A 23,484-nucleotide genomic window follows, 5' to 3' on the forward strand; every position below is an offset into this window, starting at 1 on the left:
CTCATTTACTCCTCTTACGTTTTTCCTCATATAGTGTTCCCAACTATTTGCATCCATGAGGTACATAAGGAGCAATGAAAAGCAACAACATTATACAATTTGTAATCTATCTTGTTTTTTTTTTTTTTACAAGCACTGAAAGGAGCGTAATAAAGTCAGAGCTCAAATAAACATTTACATTTAAACAGCAACATCCATGAGGGTTTGCATGGCGCAGCTCTCTATGGGTAATACATCAACTGAGTTAACTACTGTCAGCCTTATGTGAACCTTTGAAGTGGGCCACACAAGTTGTGCCAAACAACAACAACAACAACATTAGCAATAATAATAATAATAAGCCCTAAACTGGTTATTGTGTCTTATACCACAGCGCTGCTGCTTTTTCAATTCTGATTGGTCAGAAGGTGTTGATTAATTTTCCAGCACAGCGTGGCTTTGTCAATAGTGCCAGCTGCTTTCAAACATGTTAGATTCTATATTAATAACTCATTCATATGAACAACATCATCTAATAATAAACTGATTTTTTAAGTGTTGTTATTTAGATAAAATGTATATTATATAAAGATGTTTATTTAGCATTTATAGAAGGAGTCTTGTGCATCAGTGTGTTGTAGCAGTCAGCAAGTTTTCCTCCATGGGAAAGTCTTTCTGGTTTTTTGATAGCACTGCATCACTGCTGCATATTTTTGTTTTCAGAGAGGCTGGTGAGGGGGTGAATGCTTATAACTGGTCTAACATAGGCGATAACAGGAACTAATGTTCCACACAATTACATCTATAAAAGGTGTGATGTGTCATTCCTTGATCAATTAAAAATTGTAAAACATTTCAGGTGGTTAAACTTAGAAACGAAAGTTCACCTGCTGCCTCAAAAACATGAGTAAACACAACTTGAAGATTACTTTACGTTTTCTTTTATTTTCTCAGTTTTATCTTATAAACTTGAGTTCAATATCCAAAACTTGTCATGACAATTGGCGTTGAAGAGAAGAAATAAGTTCACATAACTTAATGGTGCTATCATGTTTTACAGTGTTGTAATTCTTGGTTAATTGTAATTGTGGGCAAATTGCTGTGGCATAAGAGCTATAAAACACTTTAGAACATCCAGTAATATTCAGTTATTGGAAAATAATCAACTTGGACCCTGATGAACACTGTAAGAGTTCATTAAACACTGTAGATCTTAATACACAAGTGTGCATGTTAGTTCATTGCCTGTGTTAATTTATGTAGATGCAATACTTTATGAGTTTATGAACCATCACTTTAAGACTTTAAAAAAAAAAAAAGAAAAACAGATTTTATTCAATGCTGGGGATTTTGCCATATCCAGTTATTAAAATAAATCTATGTAACAGAGATTCTTCAACAGATATCATCAGCTGGATCAGGTGTGTTGGTACTTGAGGAAGCTTGACGTGATTCCCTGCTATTGGAGTTAAGAACAGCTGCTATAGATTTGAGTTTGCTGATTCAGTAACATGTCCCGTTATCGCTATATCGGTCAAATCAGACTAATTTTCTCACCACTCTTCTCGCAGAACTGGAGCAAAGTTTCGGGCCATGCCAGGGACACATAGGAGCACAGCGGGTAGGCTCTGGGATAGAGGTGCGGCGCGTGCGCAGCCGGAAGTAGCGCTGAAGCGAGCGCGCAGTGACGCGTTTCCAGACACGCAGATCCTGAGCCTCCGCAGCTGCATCTACGCTGGAGCCGGTTCACTTTTTTGGCTAAAATGCTGTCTATGCTAAATTCTTTCGATTTGTCTGAAGTCTTCTTGCTGTCCGTTAGATCTTTGGTGTCTCGCTTTGGAAGAGCGTCGCGAAGTTGCGCGCAACCCAAAGTCGGCGTGCCAGCAGTGCTTTCTGCGCTCGACGAATTCCCAGTGTGCATTTCGCGCACCTGTGGAGAGAGCAGTTCTGATTGGTGTTTGGGCTTTGGCGGAGACGCGCACTGCTGCTCGGTCGGGGAGCGGGGACGCGCGCTACTCGGATGTGCGCCACGACAGTGTTTCGCTGAGTTGTGCGGCGGGTAGCTCAGATGTCCTCGAGGTGGATGTTCTTGGTCTTTGTGCTGAATCACGATTTCCGCCAGTGCCTTTTCACTAGTCAGGGTCCCGTCTTTCACTACCTGCGTCCCTGCGCAAAGTTTGGCGTTGCCCGGAGCCTGTGGAGTCGGACCCCGGCTTCGTCTGTGACTCGGTTTAGCTTCGCTACTCTCCTGCAGCTTGGACTTCCTTTTCCTCCTCCTGTAGTTGCCGTTCTCAAACATGTCCAGGCACTTGGGGTCTAGAGTCCAGTAGCTGCCCTTACCCGGGCGCCCTTTCTCCCTGGGCACCTTGATGAAGCAGTCGTTCAGCGAGAGGTTGTGTCGGATGGAGTTCTGCCAGCCCTGCTTGTTGTCGTGGTAAAACGGAAAGCGGTCCATAATAAACTGGTAGATGCCGCTCAGCGTGGCGCGTTTGCCTGGTGCGCTCTTGATGGCCATGGCGATGAGCGCGATGTAGCTGTACGGAGGTTTCTGTGGAGGTTCCTGTCGGGCTGAGGCGAGTCCCAGCGCCGGTATCACGCCCCCTACTTCTCCGCCATACAGATATATCAGGGACGAGTTGGCGAGGCTGAGAGCCGCGGGTCCCTGCGATAACCGGCCGTGGTACAAGTTCATGTTGAGTCCCGTTAAATGCGCACCGGTTCAGAAGTCCTCGAGTCCATAGAGATGCTGCGCCGAGGCCTGAGAGTCAGTCCGTCTGGCTCTCCTGCACCACTCAGCACTGTTAATTGTTGCACGTTTGCTGCTTTATGTTGACTTAGCGCTGGAAAATAAATTGTCTATGATAAACACTCGTTGTGTTTCTCTCAGCCCACCCACATTAATTAAAATTTCATTGCTCCAAAAGCCCCGGCTCTCCGGCTCTCTCTCTCTGCCTTCTGTCTTCCCGCGTGTCCCCGACCCACCAGCCAATGGTGAGCTTGGTTTATTCCCTCATTTGTTTATAGAATTAGTCTGTTGATAAGTCTGCCCACCCAAGTCGAATCAAGCTGTGTTTATTTGGAAAAAATTTCCGGGCACCCAATACATAAACGCGCTGATCTGATGTTTGAAAGATCACGTCCACCCCATCGACGCTGAGAGTTGCTCACACAGAGAGAACAAGCAAACACGACAGAGCTCTCGCTCCGGGTTTCTCTGGTCTGCTCGAAAAGAAAACAAAGCATGCAAAGCAAAACAACTTAAACAGTTCTTCTCTTTGTTTCTTTCTTTAAAAAAAAAAAAAAAACCTTGTTAGAGCTATCGTTAGACGCAGCGTATTTCTCTTATACCAAAAGCCCATCGTTTTCACCTACAAGACAATAGTAAATAAAATTCCTAATTGTTTATGTGTTGTTGTTTTTTTTTTTAAATATTGCATAATAAATTGAATTAAGTGTTGGACATCTTTCATAGGAACATCACCAGAGTAGTGCAGATTTCAGCTAAATCCCTTTATCAGTTGTCATTAATGTGACATAGTCAATAACTTTAGATGTACTTTTTAAAATAAAAATAAAACATCAATAATTTGAACAAACACTTCAGATAGCAGTCATTTCCAAAAAAGGAGAACTTGGCAGGATCCTGGAGTAAACTATATTTTTGTGAATGTGCACATGATGCTTTATATTATGTATTTTCCTGTTTATAGGAGCAAGGGGGATTATAACAACTTTACAAGTGCACACAGCTGGCCCATGATTACATTACGTGTTTAGAGGTTTCAATGGATAAACTTAGAAGTTTTCCTGAGTTTGACTTTTCCATCCACAGACAGTGATTCATAATGTTTTAGACATGCCAGACCCGACAGCGATGTGTCTCGATGTGTGGGCATTGAGCATATTCGTCTGTTTGAAATCAGTTCATTTTCCCCCAGATGACTCTCTATTTTGCCTCATGAGCTGTGCAATGGTGTCATATGTCTTGCACAGCTAATCCCACACTCCCCGTAGTTTCAGTGTTGAAACGCTTGGAGGAATCATTTAAAGACCACTCTTTTAGGCTACATTAAATAGTTGAATAAAATGGAACTGTTATGAGAACGTGTGAACTATTTGAGGTATACACAGTGCCCACCAGCGTGGACCTTGAAATTTGATGGATCTGGAAAGTTTCTGTATGGATGAATGGTTTCAGATCTTGCCGTGAATTCTCCAACCTCATCAAGCGTTATAGGAGAAGACTCAGAGCTGTTATCTTGGCAAAAGGAGGTAGCACAAAGTATTGACTAAAGGGGTGCCAATAATTGTTGCATACATATATTTAACAAAGATATTTTTTGATAAACCTGTGTTGTGTTTACAATTGCTTGATATCCATGAAAGCAGAGTATTTTTGTGACTTATTTTAATCAAAAGGTTAAACAATAAAGACAAATTTTCACCGCCTTCTTTACTCATTTACCAAGGGTGCCAATATTATAGAAGCATACTGTATGGCTCTTGTTTGGCTCTTGTTTTAAGGAAACTGTACAATAGGCCTGTCTTTTTTTCTGACACAACACAAGCCTAGCAGTTACGTAATGTCGAAGACTTTAAGAGAGAAACTCAGAGACCGTAAATTGTCTAAAGACACACATTATCTAGGACTCATTTCTCTTTTATTTTCATATTTTTGCAAATTTATAACTTTAGAGTAATTTCAATGCTGTTATGTTTGTCATGTCCATTGGACTTAATATTTAGGGCAACTTAGTAGGCACTAAATACATTAATGATATCATTTATAAACTATAACTAAGCTGGTATGGATTATTTTACAATTAATGTTGTAACATAATGTTTTTATTCTTTCGGTGGTATATGATTCCTCTGTTTTTGATTACAGGGATTAAACATGTGAATGTTTGAAAAGGAAATCTTGTTACACCAACAGAAAAATGACCACATGTCAGCTATTTATTTGCTGAAGTTGCTATGCAATTGTGCTACAAGCCAGGGGAATTTTGCACAGGTGACCAGCATTATGTAAATGGTTTTAATAGCTTTATGGTCAGATTACAATTCATACTTGGTGGGTGAATAGGAAAATATCCCTAAAAAAATTATATAGTTAAAGAAACAGGTTGTAATATGAGGACTAAAAAAATATGTTTTTGTGTTACATTCTATTGTTGTTGCTACAGTTAAGTGTTAAATACTTTACAAATTGCACACACTGTAAAGTTTTAGAGAAAAGTAGAAATTAATATTTAAATATTTGAAATGTGTACAAAAAATTCAGAGTTTCCTAGTATTTGTTATGTCCCTTTTTTTTTTTGCATTAGTGACAGTGTGCACTCGAGATAGCACAGACTCCACAAGATTGTGCAAAACCGTGCGATCAATTTTAGATCAAAATTTTAGATGAGGAAAATCTGACCTTTTGTACAAAGCAGTTAACATGGTCAATATCACATGTTTGCTTACCTTTATAGGACCTAGAAATAGTTCAGAATATTAAATATTCAAGTCATCCAACATTTACTTTCATAGTTTTAAATATTTCAAAATTCTAAAAGCTTCTGGTTATTTCCAATTTTAAATGATAAATAAATAAATAAAACAATGTTCGATGTGGGCTCAGACTTTTGGACTTTTTTTGTATATGTATGTGTGACCGTCAACTGCTTAGTTGTATAAATTAGATAAATGTAAGCAGCTCTTGATAAGGGCGTCTGCCAAATACCGTAAATGCATGTGTATATGTATCTTTAATTTTTACTTGCCTACCTGCTTGTTTGACCGTGTGTGTGTGTGTGTGTGTGTGTGTGTGTGTGTGTGTGAGTGATTACTGTGTATGCTACCATCTGGTGGACATTTTTAGAAATGTATTAAGGTTAGAAATGTCTCCAACACAGTAAACTACATGATGCTGTAGGCTAATATATAAACACTGCAGTCAGTTTAATGTGGAAGGCTTAAATCCTACAGTTTTACAGTTTCACAATCTCCCTGAAACCTCAAATTAGTATTAAGGGAAAGGGTTACTACAATCCATAAAAAAGAAGGATATTACATGTTAGTGTAAATTTTAGTGTAAAAATATCCAAATCATTTCCCAAGTACTTTTATTCCACTGAAAAGTAACAGTTTGTTCTAATTGGTCACAGGACTGTTACTTTGACAACTAGCAAACCGCCCGCAGTTTCGGAAGTGCCTCACACCGGAAGTTGAAATATCAGCTGATCGAGGTGTTTTTGATGGAAGTTGCCGTTGGATCTGTGCGAGGCTTTTTGTTTGTTTGTTGGTGTTGTATTGTGTTGGGCTGACTATAAACCTCAGCGGGACTGAAGTATAAATGCAGGTTTAATTAGTGCGACGGAATCGCGGAGGGAATTGAGGCTTTCTGAATAGTCTGGTGTCAGTGTTTTGAAATTCGCTAGCTGTTGAACATCACTGAAGAAAGAAAACAAGGCTAGGCGAGTCACTGTGTGTTTGTGTTGAATCCGTTAGCTAATTGAACTACCAGTAGTCTGAACCTGAGAGCAACGGCAGCTAAACTAGCTAGCTTGGTTCATTAAACCGTAGCTGTATGCTGAATTAAAACAGCAGAGTAAAGCAAATAAAAAGAACGTGTTTTTAGTTCAGGGGGCGACTAGGTTGTAAAAACTGTGTGTGTGTGTGTGTGTGTGTGTGTGTGTGTGTGTGTGTGTGTGTGTGTGAGAGAGAGAGAGAGAGAGTGAGAGAGTGTGAGAGAGAGAGAGATATTTCTATTAACCGCTGGACTGAGTGGAAAGACAACCTGTAAGCATTCGCGCCTCACACATGTTGATGTATTTATGCCACGTTGTCATTTTAAATATGTCTTTTTAGGTGAATGTGCTTGTATTGCGTTAGCTAGTATTTTCATGCCGATATCTAGAACACATTTCAAAGCCCGAGGAGGTTGATGTGGACTGTGCCAGAGGTGCAGGTGAAACTGAGGCTTGTGTAGCAGGAGTTTTTAGTCTGTGGTGTGAGAGAGGAAAGGTCCAGCTCTGGCCCAGGCCGAGAAGCCCGCTGAAAACCCAATGCTGGATCTGGAGGTGGTTCCTGAGCGCTCTTTGGGAAATGAACAATGGGAATTCGCATTAGGTGAGACTCAAAATACAAAGCAGCTTAGGAACTGGTGGTTAAGGCTTTGGGCTAGTGTTCAAATCCTAACACCACCCAGTCCTCGAGCAAGATCCTTAACTAGCAACTGCTTGGTTGTGTTAAAAGTAAATTGCTTCTGGGCGGGGGGAAAAAAACTTCTGACAAATGAATTAATGTACACTGTACAAAAAATAAATGGGCCATGGTGAAAATGGCAAAAATATTAAGCTTTTAAATGTCTTAACAACAAAGCATTAGTCAGGAATCTAGCCAGAATTAAACATCCTTATATATTATATTGATATGTTTATTTATTTTGTAATGTTTATTTGAATTTTGTACACTCATGCATGTGTGTTTGAATTTTATGTCAAACATTTCAATCATTATCATGACTATATATAAGTGAATTTCCCTGTTTCTAGCTTCCCCCCCCCCAAACAGTTCACTGCAGCAGAAGTACACGAGGAAATGGTGGCACAGGATGTCTCAGGAGTACATTTGTTTCATTCTTGCTAATTTCCTGAACAATGTTTTGTTGTTAAGACCATTAAAAGCTTAATATTCTTTAAGCTTAAGCCATTTTGGACTGGGCCCTTTTTTTGTTTGTTTTTGTTTGTTTTTGTTTTGGTTTTTTTGCCCCAGGAGTGTAAAAGAGTATAAAGATAGTCACCTCACCTCACACTGCATGTAGCCTGTATAATGTTTTGAAATGTATTTCTCTCTCTTCTTCTTTATTCCTCATTCTTTAGCTAAAAAATACATTTCAAGAAGCTGGTACAGATTGGTCTGTTAGCCCATGTTGATATTCATATACAGAAAGTGTTAACTACTAATGAAAACAATTGTTTTTCTTTGTAAAAGGAATGCCATTGGCCCAGGCCATTTCCATCTTGCAGAAGCACTGCCGAATTATCAAGAACGTCCAGGTGCTCTACAGTGAACAAGTAAGGATTGACCAATCATCGTTAGATTGTAAAAACAGAAAAAGGGTGTAGAATAATAAAGGCAAACTGATGCTAGATTTTATTCCTTTAACATCATTCTCTTCCTTACAGATGCCACTCGGTCATGACCTCATACTCAACTTGACTCAGGATGGAATTAAACTGCTGTTTGATGCTTGCAATCAAAGACTGAAGGTTGTGTGTGTGTGTGTGTGTGTGTGTGTGTGTGTTCAGTTATGGAAATTGAGAAATTACTCACTATTAAATTTGAGTTTATCTTTTGAACAGTTTTTTAGTTGTGTTTTGTGTTCTATCTGTTTTGTTTGCTGTTTACACTTTGTTACACATTTACGTTCACCTGTGTTCACTGAGTCAAGCATTATTATTTGCAGGTTATTGAAGTGTATGACTTGACCAAGGTGAAACTGAAATATTGGTAAGTAATATACATGTATATCTTCATAGTTATATGGTATATTTTAACAGTTTGTCCAGTACAGGAGAAAATACAGAATGAAATAACAGTGAAAACCGTGTCAAATGCTATTATCAAGACTCGTTAGAACATTACTGACCAGAAAATGGCACCTTGGACAGTGTTTGCAAGACTTTTGGGAGAGGAAAACGTTAGCTCAGATCTGCAGCGCCACCTGCTGGGGTTAGAAGTATACACGTGCAAGTATTGCACAGAATAAACATCATCTTTTCTTCCTTATTTTACAGTGGAGTACATTTTAACTCTCAGGCAATAGCACCCACCATAGAGCAGATTGACCAGTCCTTTGGCGCTACTCATCCAGGAGGTACGGCGTGCAGTCTCCACTGTTTTCTTTGCTGATTTTATATGGACTGCAAGTGTACAGTCAGTTTAAATGTCTGTTTAGGGATGTCTGCATTGAGCATGCAGTGACCTTTCAAAGAATTCCTCATGGTAATCAAATAATTGTCCCACCATACCCAGTGTACAATGCTGCAGAACAGCTCTTCCATCTGAACTTCCGAGGTCTCTCGTTCTCCTTCCAGCTAGACTCGTGGAGCGAAGCCCCGAAATACGAGGTAAGCTGTCTGTCCAGATTGTTGCACGTGGTTTTCCCCTGATGTATTGCAGCTCACAAAGCTTTGATCATATTCAAGATTCTTCCATCATAGTCCAGAAATTGTCACACCTGTCAATTTGTCTAATTTCCGGAAAAACTAAAATATACTGTATGTAAGCAGTAAAAACATGACTGGGTATGCTGCTAAGTAATCAATGACATGGTGGTGTGATGCTTTTTACCAACCCGAAGTTGCTTATTTTCACACCATGTCCTGTTCTTCTTAGACGACAGCAATTTTTCAAAATGTATCAATTATTATTTATAAATGAATGACACGTCACAATATTCCCACCCCCTGCCGCCGCCGATTTATAGTTACATTTAATGTTGTGGAATGTCTGTGAAACAATTTAATTCTTATCACTTACGTTATAGCAGCTTTAAACAGGAATTCCCTCAGTAGCCTTTTTTTAAATATTGGAAACTCTTTCCATAAATGTTAAATAAAAGATCTCCTTGCAGAAAGCTTCACCATAAAAAGTTATAAATTTTTCTTTGTTAAATAATAAATTTTATATATATATATATATATTATCCATTTATTATTAGCCTTATATTGTGAGCATCAAGCCCTGTGATTTAGCTGTTACTACAGAAACAATAGTGTATTTGAAAATATTGTTTTATTAGTATAAACCTGTCATTTTAATTACACTCACCAATTCACCATCAGAGCTGTGCTGTTCTAGATTAATCAACACTTTCTGACCAATCAGATTCGAGAATTTAACAATGCTATGGTAAAATTCTTAAAGACTGAGAATCAGATATTTTGAGAATCTGCCATCTAGTAGGTTTAAAAACAATAGCAAAAAGCTCAAAGGCTTCACTTTGCTGTAGAAATATTACAAAGTGACATGATTTTGTATTAAAGTAGAACTTCTAGAAGTTAAACCACTCTTCTAAATGAATTGATAGTTTCCTCCCATCACCCTTAGCTATTATAAATTGTTTGTATATTATAAGCAGGTATTTTATGTTCAAGAGTCCATATGAGTGTGTTTTGCATGCTAAAGCCGCATCTACACCCGCATGCCGATCCATTCCAAGTTATTTTACTTTGACAGCCTAACTTTGCCCATGGCTTGGCCTCCCTGCAGATTCCTCATGGGGCTACAGTGAAGAGGATGTATATTTACACTGGAAACAACCTCCAAGAAACCAAGTAAGAGCGGTGTATTTGTGTTTGGGTGTGTGTACGCATGCCTGTCATGTGAATCAAATCATAATCTCAGAACACAAAATCTTTGAGACTAGGCAGAAAGGTTCAATACTAGAACACTCAACCTACTTCAGTTTTATTAACACAAAAACCAGTTCTCAATCAATATTTTTCATGATCGTGTTTTTGAATAAAACGTGTGTGTGTATATGTGTGTGTGTGTGTGTGTGTGTGTGTGTGTGTGTGTGTGTATATGTATATATATATATATATATATATAAATGAATGAATGAATGAAATATACACACAGAGTATTTCACAAAAGTGAGTACACCCCTCACATTTTTGTAAATATTTGATTATATCTTTTCATATGACAACACTGAAGAAATGACACTTTGCTACAATGTAAAGTAGTGAGTGTACAGCTTGTGTAACAGTGTAAATTTGCTGTCCCCTCAAAATAACTAAACACACAGTCATTAATGTCTAAACCACTGGCAACAAAAGTGAGTTCACCATAAGTGAAAATGTAAAAATTGGGCCCAAAGTGTCAATATTTTGTGTGGCCACCATTATTTTCCAGCACTGCCTTGACCCTCTTGTGCATGGAGTTCAGTAGATTCCTCTTCCACTCCTCCATGACGACATCACGGAGCTGGTGGATGTTAGAGACCTTGTGCTCCTCCACCTTCCGTTTGAGGATGCTCCACAGATGCTCAATAGGGTTTACGTCTGGAGACATACTTGGCCAGTCCATCACCTTCACCCTCAGCAACTTTAGCAAGGCAGTGGTCGTCTTGGAGATGTGTTTGGGGTCGTTATCATGCTGGAATACTGCCCTGTGGCCCAGTCTCCGAAGGGAGGGGATCATGCTCTGCTTCACTATGTTACAGTACATGTTGGCATTCATGGTTCCCTCAATGAACTGTAGCTCCCCAGTGCCGGCAGCACTCATGCAGCCCCAGACCATGACACTTCCGCCACCATGCTTGACTGTAGGCAAGACACACTTGTCTTTGTACTCCTCACCTGGTTGCCGCCACACACGCTTGACACCGTCTGAACCAAATAAGTTTATCTTGGTCTCATCAGACCACAGGACATGGTTCCAGTAATCCATGTCCTTAGTCTGCTTGTCTTCAGCAAACTGTTTGTGGGCTTTCTTGTGCATCATCTTTAGAAGAGGCTTCCTTCTGGGACGACAGCCATGCAGACCAATTTGATGCAGTGTGCGACGTATGGTCTGAGCACTGACAGGCTGACCCCCCCCCCCCTCCAACCTCTGCAGCAATGCTGGCAGCACTCATACGTCTATTTCCCAAAGACAACCTCTGGATATGACGCTGAGCACGTGCACTCAACTTCTTTGGTCGACCATGGCGAGGTCTGTTCTGAGTGGAACCAGTCCTGTTAAACCGCTGTATGGTCTTGGCCACCGTGCTGCAGCTCAGTGTCAGGGTCTTGGCAATCTTCTTATAGCCTAGGCCATCTTTATGTAGAGCAACAATTTCTTTTTCAGATCCTCAGGGAGTTCCTTGCCATGAGGTGCCATGTTGAACTTCCAGTGACCACTATGAGGGAGTGTGAGAGCGATGACACCAAATTTAACACACCTGCTCCCCATTCACACCTGAGACTTGTAAGACTAAAAAGTCACATGACACCGGGGAGGGAAAATGGCTAATTGGGCCCAATTTGGACATTTTCACTTAGGGGTGTACTCACTTTTGTTGCCAGCGGTTTAGACATTAATGACTGTGTGTTGAGTTATTTTGAGGGGACAGCAAATTTACACTGTTACACAAGCTGTACACTCACTACTTTACATTGTAGCAAAGTGTCATTTCTTCAGTGTTGTCATATGAAAAGATATAATCAAATATTTACAAAAATGTGAGGGGTGTACTCACTTTTGTGAGATACTGTGTGTGTGTGTGTGTGTGTGTGTGTGTGTATATATATATATATATATATATATATATATATATATATATATATATATATATATATATATATATATAAAAAATATACAATACATGTGTGTATATATAAAAATAAATTTACTTTTTTTTACTGCGGTCAATCTCCAGGAGCCCTGGACACACACACGGTCAAACAAACAGGGAAGGAAAAATTAAGGATAGTGTGTGTATATATAAATATTTATTTATTTTAATGTTGTCAATGTCTAGGAGCCCTGTTGTTGCATTTGCCATTGTCCTGTTTCTGAGGACCTAAATATGCACTTGCACACTTGTGAACTTTCTTTATCATTTATTATATCACTTATTAAAGGGTTTTCAGTACAAGAATCAGATGTAAGTTGACCTGCATAACTAATGGATTTAAAAATACATAATCAGTTATGAATCCCATTAGGCAAAACCAGGGCCTTAATAATAAAGTTTCAACGGTCTAAGCTGTTTGGCCTAGACAGCTTAACTTTGCTCCTGGCTTGGTCTCACTGCAGCTTTCCTCATGGGCAGAAATTTGAAGTTGGAAGATGATGGTGGGGTGGGGTGGGGGGGAGTCAGTTTTGAAATTGCAGTTGTACACCATATACAAATTGTAGTTGTACACCATATCTATAAGAACAAGCTGGTAAAAAGAAACGCCCAAGATATCTGTGTCAGGATATTTTAGTCCAAAACCTGGTTGCATCTGCCAAGAAATTAAAAGTTGGCCGTAGCTGCAAGATGATAATAAGTATGCACAAACTAAACATAAAGCAGCTTAATATGTTCTGCATGAAAGACTGGGCCAAGGTTCCTCTACAAGTGTAGATTAACATTGTTAATCATTACACGGCTGTTATCCTTTCCAGGAAAATCCTAACCAACTACGCTGTATGGCTAAAAGTTTGTGGACATCTGACCATCACATTCATATATGCTTTTTAAACATCCCATTCCAGGTTTAGTTCCCCTTAGACTATACTAATCTCCAGTCTTCTGGGAAGACTTTCCACTAGATTTTTGAGCATAGCTGTGGAGATTTGTGGGCATTCAACCACAAGAGCATTGTTGATGTCAGGCGGGAAGACCTGGGGTGCATACGGTGTTCCAGTTCATCCCAAAAGTGTTCACTGGGGTTGAGTTCAGGCCTCTTTGCAGGACACTCAGATTCCACTTCAGATCAGGTCTTTATGGACCTCACTTTGTGCACAGGGAAATTGAATCATGCTGGAACATGCTTGAGTCTCTTAATTCCAGTGAAGGGGAAATTGTAATGCTACAACATACAAAGACATTCTATACAATTGTGTACTTCCATCTTTGTTGCGATAGTTTGGGGAGGAACCACTTATGGGTGTGATGGTCAGAGTTCTACAAACCTTTGGCCTTATATGCAGTATACGTATTGTGGGGGTGCCAATAATTTTGAAACCTGTGTTTGGCAGAAAAAGAAGTTTCTTATGAAATCTCAAGTTTTAAATGTGATAACAAATGTAACAATGTGAAACGCCCCACCACATTCATGCTCAAAGTATCATTACATGCATTATTTATTTCAAATATGAACAGTTTTGTATCATTATATCATTAGTTACGTCATTAAGATTTATGTGGGGCTTTTTTTTGTTTTGTTTTTTTTAAGAAAATAAAACCTTCCTGAATACTGATTTCATGTGGTTGTATCCTGAAGTATAGTTGGCACAAATTCTCTGGGTTCTTTTCAACCTTAAAGAGAGATAAATGACTTTAAGTTCTACACGTTTGCCAGAGTGTCTATTAATGTAATCCTGTTCAGTTTGAGTGCAAAGAGAAGTGTTGGATATGCTCCCTAGACATGCAGCTAATTTAATGGCCAATGCTAATGCATTCTTTTTTACAACACATTAGCTGTAGAATTGAGCATAGGATTTAAAATACCATTTTCGTTCAAGTGCTTAAATGACTCCAAAACTACTTTCCTCCTGCACAATCTCTATATTACACATGACTCACTCATATTCTCTCTCTCTCTCTCTCTCTCTCTCTCTCTCTCTCTCTCTCTCTCTCTCTCTCTCTCACTCACTCACTCACTCACTCACTCACTCTTAGGGCTCCTGGGATGCCCCTGGCCTGTTTTCTCGGTAATGTGTATGCAGAATGTGTGGATGTTCTGAGAGATGGAACAGGGCCTCTGGGTCTCAAACTGAGGATCCTCACTGCAGGTTTGGGATGATATTAGTCTGTAAAAATCTTGTAATACTGTGGTGATTTAACGTAGAGCTGCTGTTGAATTCTTGAGTCTGATTGGTGTCGAAGCAGAAAGGTTTCCTTAAATTAATTTTCTTATAACAGCACGGCTCTGACAGTAGTGCTAGCTGTAATTTAAATCATAGGTTTATTTTAAAAGCGCTTGTTCTCATATGTTTAGTAACTCATTCCCAGGGACTTGCATATACGTTGTATATAAGAGTCCGTATAGATTGAGGACAGAGTTTTTTAATGATTGTTACGGCTGAAAATGCTTGATCTTGCTGCGGGTTTTAAAAAAAATTTTGCGGCAACTTGCAGAGTTTTTTCTGCTTTTTTTGCAGAAAACTCCTTGAATTTGGTGAAATTGCAGTTGCACAAAATTGTTTTGCACTTTTGCGGTGATGTTTGTTGGTAAATTAGACCTTTTTGCTGTACTCATGTTCACCGCATGTAAATTGAAGAGGGTTTTTGGCTGAATGTGCGTTGTGATGACATCACAAGATTGTGTCTTGGCCCAAATCTGCAGAAAATCTGCAGTAATTTAGAAAAATTGTAAGCTCCTCTGAATATTGCGGGGTTTGCTTGATTTTTGCGTTAATTTCTGCGATCACAAAATCCTGGAGGGACTGATATAAGGCTAATAATCTAACGGTGTGTAATTTAAGGCTACTAATAAACACAAACGTGGCTACTCTAGGCTGCAGCGGGTGGAACACAGACGCGCAGGAGTGGGGGGGAAAAGTGCTCTTATTTTAAAAGCGCACTTATTTTGGCTCCTTGCAGGAGGGTGAAGAGCAGCAGCTCCACTCATTGGCCACCAGCCGTGTGTGTCCTCCTGCCTTACATGCAGTTATAGGAAACTAATCAACTTTCCAAAGCAAGCACTGACACTGATCGTGTGTGTGTGTGTGTGTGTTGTTCCTCAGGCTGTGGTCCAGGTGTGTTGGCTGATGCGAAAGTGCGGGTGCTGGAAAGGAACATCTATTTTGGTGATTCGTGTCAGGATGTTCTGAGTGCTCTGGGCTCCCCACATAAGGTTTTCTACAAGTCTGAGGACAAGGTCATTACAATAATCTCATAGTTTCGAAATGCTTACTGAAAAACATCTGCTTGGTTTCAGCACTTTACCATCGCTCACTCAAAGGTCTAGGACTGCACTTGCCACCTCTATAAAATCTCATGTACTTACAAAGTCCTGTTTAATTGTCATGGTATTTCCTTATTACTGGACTTTTCACAAAGCACTTGAATTAACATGTCTCTAGCACACATTATGTAGGTTTAGTTTTTCAGTCATCCAGGACAACAGGGACATCTAAGGGATCCCATTCAATTGGGGGGGAAATCCACAGGCTCCCTTATTAATGCAGCATTGTTTTTTTTATTATTATTATGAATGTAACACACATTCCTGTTCTTGTGTGTTTTCTTTCACTGTGTACTAACCTCCTCAAGGATGGTTTTAGCTTAATAGTATTCTTAGTCCCTGACGTAGTAAACTAGCATATGTTTTTGATAGCATTTACAGAACACTTCTATAAGACGTTCTGCACAAGGGTGTCTTCTAACTGCCATAAATGTACATGTCTTTTAAGATGTATAAAACTCTCATGTCATCTTTTAGATGAAGATCCACTCTCCTTCACCACACAAGCAAGTCCCATCTAAGTGTAATGACTACTTCTTCAACTACTTCACCCTGGGAGTGGTAAGTGCCTATAGTAGGAAAGCAGCTGTTTTTCTGCAGCTTGAGTCAGTCAGCTCTGTCCACAGCATGTTCTACTACTGCATTATGTAGGCCTAGGTTTTCAGTCATCCGGGTCAACAGGAACATCTTAGGGACCCCGTTTTAATTGTGAAAAAAAAGCAGCATTGATTTATTTATTTATTAGGTGTATTAGGCCAATTTGTATTCTTGTATTTATTTATTAAAGCCAGAAGAATGTTGTGTTCCTGAATTTTCCACCTAAAACCACCAAGACTGTTACACTAAGTGAAAGTTATTTTGTCATATTAACAGGTATATTGAAGTTCACTTTATTTGTACTATTTTTTTTTTTTTATACAAAATTATTGAGGAAATTACAACTTCATGCAAGAAATGTGTTGGCCAGACAGTCTGCTTTAATTTTAAACCTGTTCAGGTGGCGAGTCAATTAGGCTTAACTAGAATAACTATAACCAGTTTAATAGCAGTTATCATTAAATTTTTTTTTTAATAATTCATTAACAGGTTTTATGTTGTCACTGACCCTACACTGGAAACCACATCTTTAGAATGTGTGGTTGTAGTAGGGCAACTGAATGGTGGGAAATTCCCCCAGTGTCCAAAAAAAAACACACACACACACACACAAGTTAAAATGCCTGGGACTTTCCCACCTATCATGATGCAAATGAGAAAAATCCAGTTTCCTTGACCTACTACTACAAAACATCAGTGATGTATTTAATTGTAACTTTGTGAATCCTTTGCAATCTAGTGGCGTGCTTGATAGCATTCATTTTGCACTATATAAAGAAATTGCAAGCAGCAACAAGTTAATTTCCATATTTATACAAATAACTCTTTTTCCTGTTTTCCTTTCAGGACATACTGTTTGACTCCACGACCCACCTGGTGAAGAAGTTTGTTCTTCACACCAATTACCCTGGCCATTACAATTTTAACATGTGAGTCTTGTGCTGCCTTTGTTTAGCTCTGTTTATCACTGCACAGAGAATATGGGTGGAATGATGATCGTTTCCTCAGACGATGGATGTGAAATGGCTAGTTTTAGTAGTGCAGAGCAGAAATGCCAGGGGAATTGACAGTGAATAGGTTTTTCCTCATGAACCATCACATTTCTTTAGATAACTGAAGTTCTTTTTCTAGTTTCATTTTCTAAGGAGCTTTATGGATCTTGGCATGATTTGTGGTAGTAATATTAATACACATAATATTTGTTTCAATTTATAGCAAGTACTTTAATGAATTTGACGTCTTATATTTCATACCCTTCCTAATTCCAGATATCATCGATGCGATTTTAAGATTCCACTCATCATTAAAAAAGGTGGGTTAAAATGTTTGTCAGACTTTTTTCCTGAAAGTATTTTTACATCTCACCTATGTAGAGGTCTACCGATTGATTGGTTTTGAACCGATAACCGATTGCTGAAAATATCGGTTGTCGGCAAAAATCCACACCAATATTTTTTAATGTCATTATACAATACGAGAGCAGCCTCTAGAGGCAAAATAAAAACTATCACAGACAAATTTTGTTGTTATTTAACGTGTTTTTTGATTCATTTTGGAGGTCACTATTTTTATTTGTTACTTGGAGTGTTACATTTTGGTTCAGTTTGGATGTATATCTTTAATTTACTTTAATATTTATTAATAGTTAATGTATATTAGTATTTATATATTAATATATTATTTCAATTTTAAAAAGTACAGCACATTTTAATTTCTATTTATTTTCGTGATAAAGTTCAGCGATATTTTACTTTGTGTTATCTGATTAATCGGTTATCGGCAGGTACTGCCTAACTTAGTTTATTGTTATCTGTAAAATCCACTATCAGTCGACCTCTACACCTAATACACTGACACATATAGCTAGTCTTAAAAGCCTTCGTGTTTTTCAGATGGACCTGATGCTCAGGAGGAAGACTGTATGCTCACCACCTACAGCAAGGTGACTGCACATAACTTTCACCACTGTAATAGAGCGCAAAATGAGTCAGCGTCCAAAGTTTTGTGGTGATTGTGCTAAATGTATTTCTTCCCATTCAGTGGGATCAGATCCAGGAGTTATTGGGACACCCTATGGAGAAACCAGTGGTGCTTCATAGGTAAGAGAGACAGCTGAATTTGGAAAAATGTCATTGTGATTCAACTTTTTAGTATTTCTATAATGAATGGTTAAATATTTCCTAAGCATCTGGTATAAATGTATAATTCCTAGTCTTCGTTACTAGCCTTTGGAATCTGTGCAGTCATTTTTGTTTCTCAATCAACATAAAACCAACTCTTTTTTTTGTTTGTTTGTTTGTTTGTTTTTGGGTAATGTATGTGTGCTTATGGCTCATGGACAAGAATGTTGACATGATTTTTCCTCTACTGAGAAAAAATCTATGCTATATTTTGAGCAGAGATGCTATATATTTGTAGATGCCTATAGATTAGGCTGTAGCAACAATGAGGTATTCTTCCAAGTTGTTGGTAAAATCCATGGAGGACTTGGAATTTTATTTTATGATTTTTACTAAATCAGTGATCCACTTTTCTGCAGGTCATCATCCGCTAATAACACCAATCCCTTCGGATCAACGTTCTGCTACGGGCTGCAGAGGATGATCTTTGAGGTATGAGAGTCATGCTGTTGTATGTGGGACTTGTGTTTCAATTAACATATACACTCACCGGCCACTTTAATAGGAGCACCTGCTCGTTCAAGCAATTATACGATCAGCCAATCCTGTGGCAGCAACACAATGCGCACATTCATACAGATATAGGACCAGTGCCAGATGGGCTGGTTTGAGTGTTTCAGAATCTCCTGGGATTTTAATGCAAAGCAGAGAGCAGCAGTTCTGTGGATGGAAACGCCTTGTTGATGAGAGAGGAGAAAGGCCAGATTAGTCTGAGCTGGCATGATGTCTACAGTCACTCATATAACCGCTCTTGATAACCATGGAGAGCAGAAAAGCAGAACTGCCACTTACTGGATTTTTAATTTTTTAGCACGTGAGCAAAGCAGAGTGCTGTGACACTCAATATTTCATGCTATGCGTGTGCGGTCTGCTCAGTCACTCACGGCCGAAGCAAACGCTCCACTTGTGTACCGCTCACTCGCACCAGTAAAACCAAGTTTGCTCAAATCCCTGTCTGACATGAAATTTCTCTGCAGTGTACAAGTTTCTCTTTGTAATACGTTGCTTGAATAAATGCCTCAATTGCAATAGTAGAGATAATAATTATGCTATTTGTGGGTGACATTCTGTTACAGGCTGTGCCTTTTTATTTAATTGTATTAATTTATAAATAAATTTACCATGTTTGTGTAGCATGTCCTCGTGCTTTCTGGCAATGTGCCGCTTAAGATTCCAAAAGGAATCTCTCCACACTCCCTTTCATTTATTCTCCTTCCTCTTTCTTTTATTGTTTTACTGTGCATTTATGTATAAGATTTGCTACTTTATTAAAACAATGTTTGAACCTTAGACCTATTACTTATTTTGCAGTTTCTCAAGCCATCATATCACAAAGTGCATTCTGGGTTGTGCGAGCGGGACCAGGTGGTCTGAGCTAGCAGAGCAGAATCTTAAGAAAGCCCCTTTCCGCTCCAGTGGAGTTATCAGCGGTCCGCTACCCGCTCCGTTCACATGCACTGATCTGCATGATTTTATGTACAGTATAGTGCTGCTGACACATGATTGGCTGATTGTATAATCGCAAGAATCAGCAGGTGTACAGGTGGTGGTGTTAAAGCATCCAGTGCATGTAGGCTTTTCAGGTAATTTTGTGCACACCCACAGTGAAGTACTTGATGCACAGAAACATGTCACCTCTGTCCCTATGCTTTCAGGTGATGCAGAATAACCACATAGCATCAGTGAGCCTGTACGGAGCCCCTCGCCCTGCCAGCCTTCCTCGTGCCGAACCGAGTGCTCACTGAGATTCCCGTCCTGCCCAGTAGGGCCCACCAGCGCAGTGTGCCTTCCCTCGCTGCTGCCATCACACAAGCTAGAGTCATGTGCCGGGTGTTCCCCAGCCATCCTCCTTCATCCTTCTGCTGCACACCAGGATGGGTGTCTTCCCTGACCCCCTTTATAGAAACACACAACAGACTGCATTACTTCTTCTTCTCCCTTTCTCCTCCATTTTTGTCAGTGTCAGCATAGCACAGTGGAGCATTTATCCCCTCAAAACACCCACAGTTGAACTTGTACGTTAATAAGCATTGTGCATACATTTTGCAGGTTTAGAGAAGCTGCTATGGCTTTATATTTCTACATTTGTCCTATGTAAAACACATGCATTTCATGACTGGTTGCTTTATTGCACATTACGCACTCTTTATACACACATTCAGTTCATTTCAGTACAGCAGTGACGGCACGCACATCTAACACAGATCTATACATGGCGCATTGGCATCCACTGCATGAATAAAGTGTTGCTTTATGTTTTTTTTTTTTTTTTTTTTTAAAAGGTTAGGGCTGTGTGATGTACATTTATTACAAGCACAAATGAGTTGCACAGTGATGAAGTGCGTCATTGCTGTGAATGTTTTCTTGGCCTGAGTTTCTCACGTACAGACAGAAGTATACGCAGGTTAAGTACACAGCATGGGTTTTCTCCCTTTGTAATGCTGTGCAGTGCAATCTTCAGCGTAGCATTAGGTTGGTTGCCCATCATCGTTGTGTGCAGTTTTAAGGTAAAGCATTGATTTTTAACATTTGCACTAAACATGCATCACATTTACTTGACATTTGTCTTGACTTGTTTCCACACAGGACTGTTGACTGGATTATTGAGTGTGGGAGGGAGAGATTATGTGAAAGAGAGAAAGAGGACAGCAGAGAAACATTGATTTTCAAGCTCTTAAACGCAGTCCTCGCCTTTCTGGATCTCATATGTCCACCACCCCCAACCCCCCCACACACACACAAACACACACACACACTTTCTATACTCCCTTTCTTCCTGCTAGTTGATTTAATCTCCTACATTTTCAACCATTTCAACTCGATCCTTTTTTTTATTTGCCAAAACATTAGCCAAAGAAGGAAGAAGAACAGGCAGATCATCTTAATTTACAAGAGTTTTTTGTTTCAGTTACTCCCCCTACATCCTTATTATTATTATTATTATTATCATCATCATCATCATCATCATCATCATCATCATCATCATCATTATTATATACTCTTGTACACTTATTTAAAGTTCTTTTATTACTAGATATATCCCATCCTATGTTGTTCTGTGTTTTTTTTCCTTGTTTCTGGTCTACAGAGGACTGCTGTCAGACTTGCTGTACCAGACAGACGTGAGGTTTTCCACGGTACTCTGCTGCCATGTCCGTTTATGTACAGATCTGTAAATAGTGTATTCTTAAAGTCTTGTCCTTTTAAGCTCAAGGTACCATGTTGGGTTCAGATCAAGTTGCACTCTGGAAATCTCTCGTCATATATGCTTCATATTGTCCTTTCAAATGGAAAGAATTCTGAGTTTTCAAACCGGGTGGTTCAGATGGACACTATAGCAGCGTCCCATGTTTGACCATTGTTGGGAGGCGATGTGAGATGACTGCAGTGCTTACAGGACCGTGTTAGTATTTTATGTTCATCCAAATAAATGGAGTCTAATCATCCAGCACTTGTTGGTGGTTCCCTTGCTAAATAAAACACACCGGATTCACCTCGTTACCAGGTTTAGAGTTGTGTTTAACGAGGCAAGTCGGTAAACCATGCTGCAGTCTCTCTCTCTAGGTCCCTTGTTTTTAAAATTAAAGCAGAGCCCCACAGTGTCGGATGCTTCTAGACAGAAATGTGGGGATGTTTTCTTCTGTAGCAGGAGTGTCAGCCTCCACTGAACAAATCTTTGCAGCTCTGTGTTCTGCAGTATGTGATGCAGGTGTATGTTGGGCATTGATTGGTTGGTTTCACGAGTTGTGAAAGAAGGCTGTGGTTCATGTTCAGTTTTCAGTAAGGCAAAAAAAAAATCAAAAGTTGGAACCACTGTTAACGCTGTCATCTCCCACCAAGCTTGATTGAGTGTAAATAAAATTATTTAAACTGTTTTGTGTATGATTGAGCATGTACAGGTAAACTCTAAAACCAGTGGACTGTCTGTTACAGCCATCTTGCACCAAAAAAACAAACAAACAAAAAAAAAACTACATGAGTATGTATGAAAGGAAAAATGTCACGAAGGGCTGAGAAAATGAAGTCATGAATCAAAGTTCAAACGTACTTTGGTACAACCATGGAAGTTCTGTTTACCTGTAAAGACACATTTTTAAATTCGTTGCTCCAGATTATTCCCAGCAGGTCGTCAGCTCTTCGTGACTCGACGTTCACTCTGATGGTTGTGATGTTTCTATGGAACAAAAAACGCGCACTTTCATAGAATCTATTTGAAGTTCTTATGAACAGCTTTTACATTCATAAGAAGGTATTTTTTTACATGCACAACTGGAGTCTCGAGTTCAGAAGTTCATCCAGGAAATTCTGAGAAGAAGCAGCACAACCACTCAGTCATACCATTTAGAAAATGTTAGGAGAGAGTAGTTTGATGGGCTGATTTGCCTGCCCAGTCTCAGGTGGATCTTTTTTGATGTTGGGAGCAAGTGAATGCTTCATTTTCATCAACATTCTTGCTTATTTCCTGTTTTTGACTTTATGCGAATGTTGCATTGGAATGATTAAAAAAATGGAACTTCTGTTCAGTGTGATGCACATATAAATGCTTGTATGTATTGTATTCCTGACATGTTGTATGTTTTCACCCCTAACCCCCCCTTTCTCCAAAGTAGTAATTTTTTTGTGGATTCAGTATATTTGGCCCATTTCTGGAAATGGGATTCTTAATTAAACATTGTGAATCATGATTCATTGCAACGTGGTGTTTCCTATTTCGCAAGTAGCATTTAGAAATTTGCTAAAAATTTATCAGGCATACATTCTGTTGGGTTTTTTTTGTTGTTGTTGTTGTTGTTGTTGTTGTTGTTGTTCATTTGTTTTTAAAGCAATAACCCTAGCTGTCGTGAATGATTCATGGAAAGGGCCAGCTATAAGCTTGCACAAGGCCTTTGAATCCATGCAAAAATGCTGTGACTAGTTTTTCTCTCGTCTAGTCTACTGAAAGCACGATATTTGCAATTTTATAAACTGCATTAACTTTTGTTCATTAAACATTGTTACAGTGTGTTCAGCAAGACTAATATTTGAAGACTGGATGTAATAAATGGGCAAAATTCTGGTGTTTGGTTTTT

The 23,484-nt window shown here is 39.2% G+C and overlaps 2 protein-coding genes across 3 annotated transcripts; one reads left to right on the top strand and one right to left on the bottom strand.

The window, feature by feature from the left end:
- On the bottom strand, positions 1-3,328 carry foxl1 (forkhead box L1). Its single transcript, XM_053622265.1, has one exon. It carries the CDS (start codon positions 2,669-2,671, stop codon positions 1,514-1,516), a length of 1,158 nt encoding a protein of 385 aa, XP_053478240.1. The 5' UTR covers positions 2,672-3,328; the 3' UTR covers positions 1-1,513.
- Positions 3,329-6,180: 2,852 nt separating this feature from the next.
- On the top strand, positions 6,181-23,479 carry phaf1 (phagosome assembly factor 1). 2 transcript variants are annotated; one of them, XM_053622982.1, is made up of 16 exons: positions 6,181-7,095; positions 7,960-8,042; positions 8,154-8,237; positions 8,435-8,478; positions 8,766-8,845; positions 9,004-9,098; positions 10,210-10,307; positions 14,351-14,463; positions 15,418-15,551; positions 16,116-16,199; positions 17,082-17,164; positions 17,504-17,547; positions 18,128-18,177; positions 18,276-18,334; positions 18,775-18,847; positions 20,071-23,479. In XM_053622982.1, the coding sequence occupies exons 1-16, from the start codon at positions 7,032-7,034 to the stop codon at positions 20,158-20,160; spliced, it is 1,278 nt and encodes a 425-aa protein (XP_053478957.1). In that variant the 5' UTR covers positions 6,181-7,031; the 3' UTR covers positions 20,161-23,479. The 2 variants fall into 2 exon arrangements, with proteins under 2 accessions (XP_053478957.1, XP_053478958.1); XM_053622983.1 differs by having other exon boundaries at positions 6,182-7,095; positions 10,243-10,307.
- The last annotated feature ends 5 nt before the right edge of the window (positions 23,480-23,484 follow it).

This window comes from Ictalurus furcatus, chromosome 4, assembly GCF_023375685.1.
Source record: "Ictalurus furcatus strain D&B chromosome 4, Billie_1.0, whole genome shotgun sequence".
NCBI lineage: Eukaryota > Metazoa > Chordata > Actinopteri > Siluriformes > Ictaluridae > Ictalurus > Ictalurus furcatus.

What these genes read in the sequence shown, in the direction of transcription:
- foxl1 (XM_053622265.1), bottom strand. Translation starts at nt 2,671, where the DNA reads ATGAACTTGTACCACGGCCGGTTATCGCAGGGACCCGCGGCTCTCAGC.
- phaf1 (XM_053622982.1), top strand. Translation starts at nt 7,032, where the DNA reads ATGCTGGATCTGGAGGTGGTTCCTGAGCGCTCTTTGGGAAATGAACAA. An exon ending in AAGGTGAAACTGAAATATTG is followed by an intron (nt 8,479 to 8,765) that starts GTAAGTAATATA and finishes CTTATTTTACAG; the next exon opens with TGGAGTACATTTTAACTCTC. An exon ending in TGCAGAGGATGATCTTTGAG is followed by an intron (nt 18,848 to 20,070) that starts GTATGAGAGTCA and finishes CTATGCTTTCAG; the next exon opens with GTGATGCAGAATAACCACAT.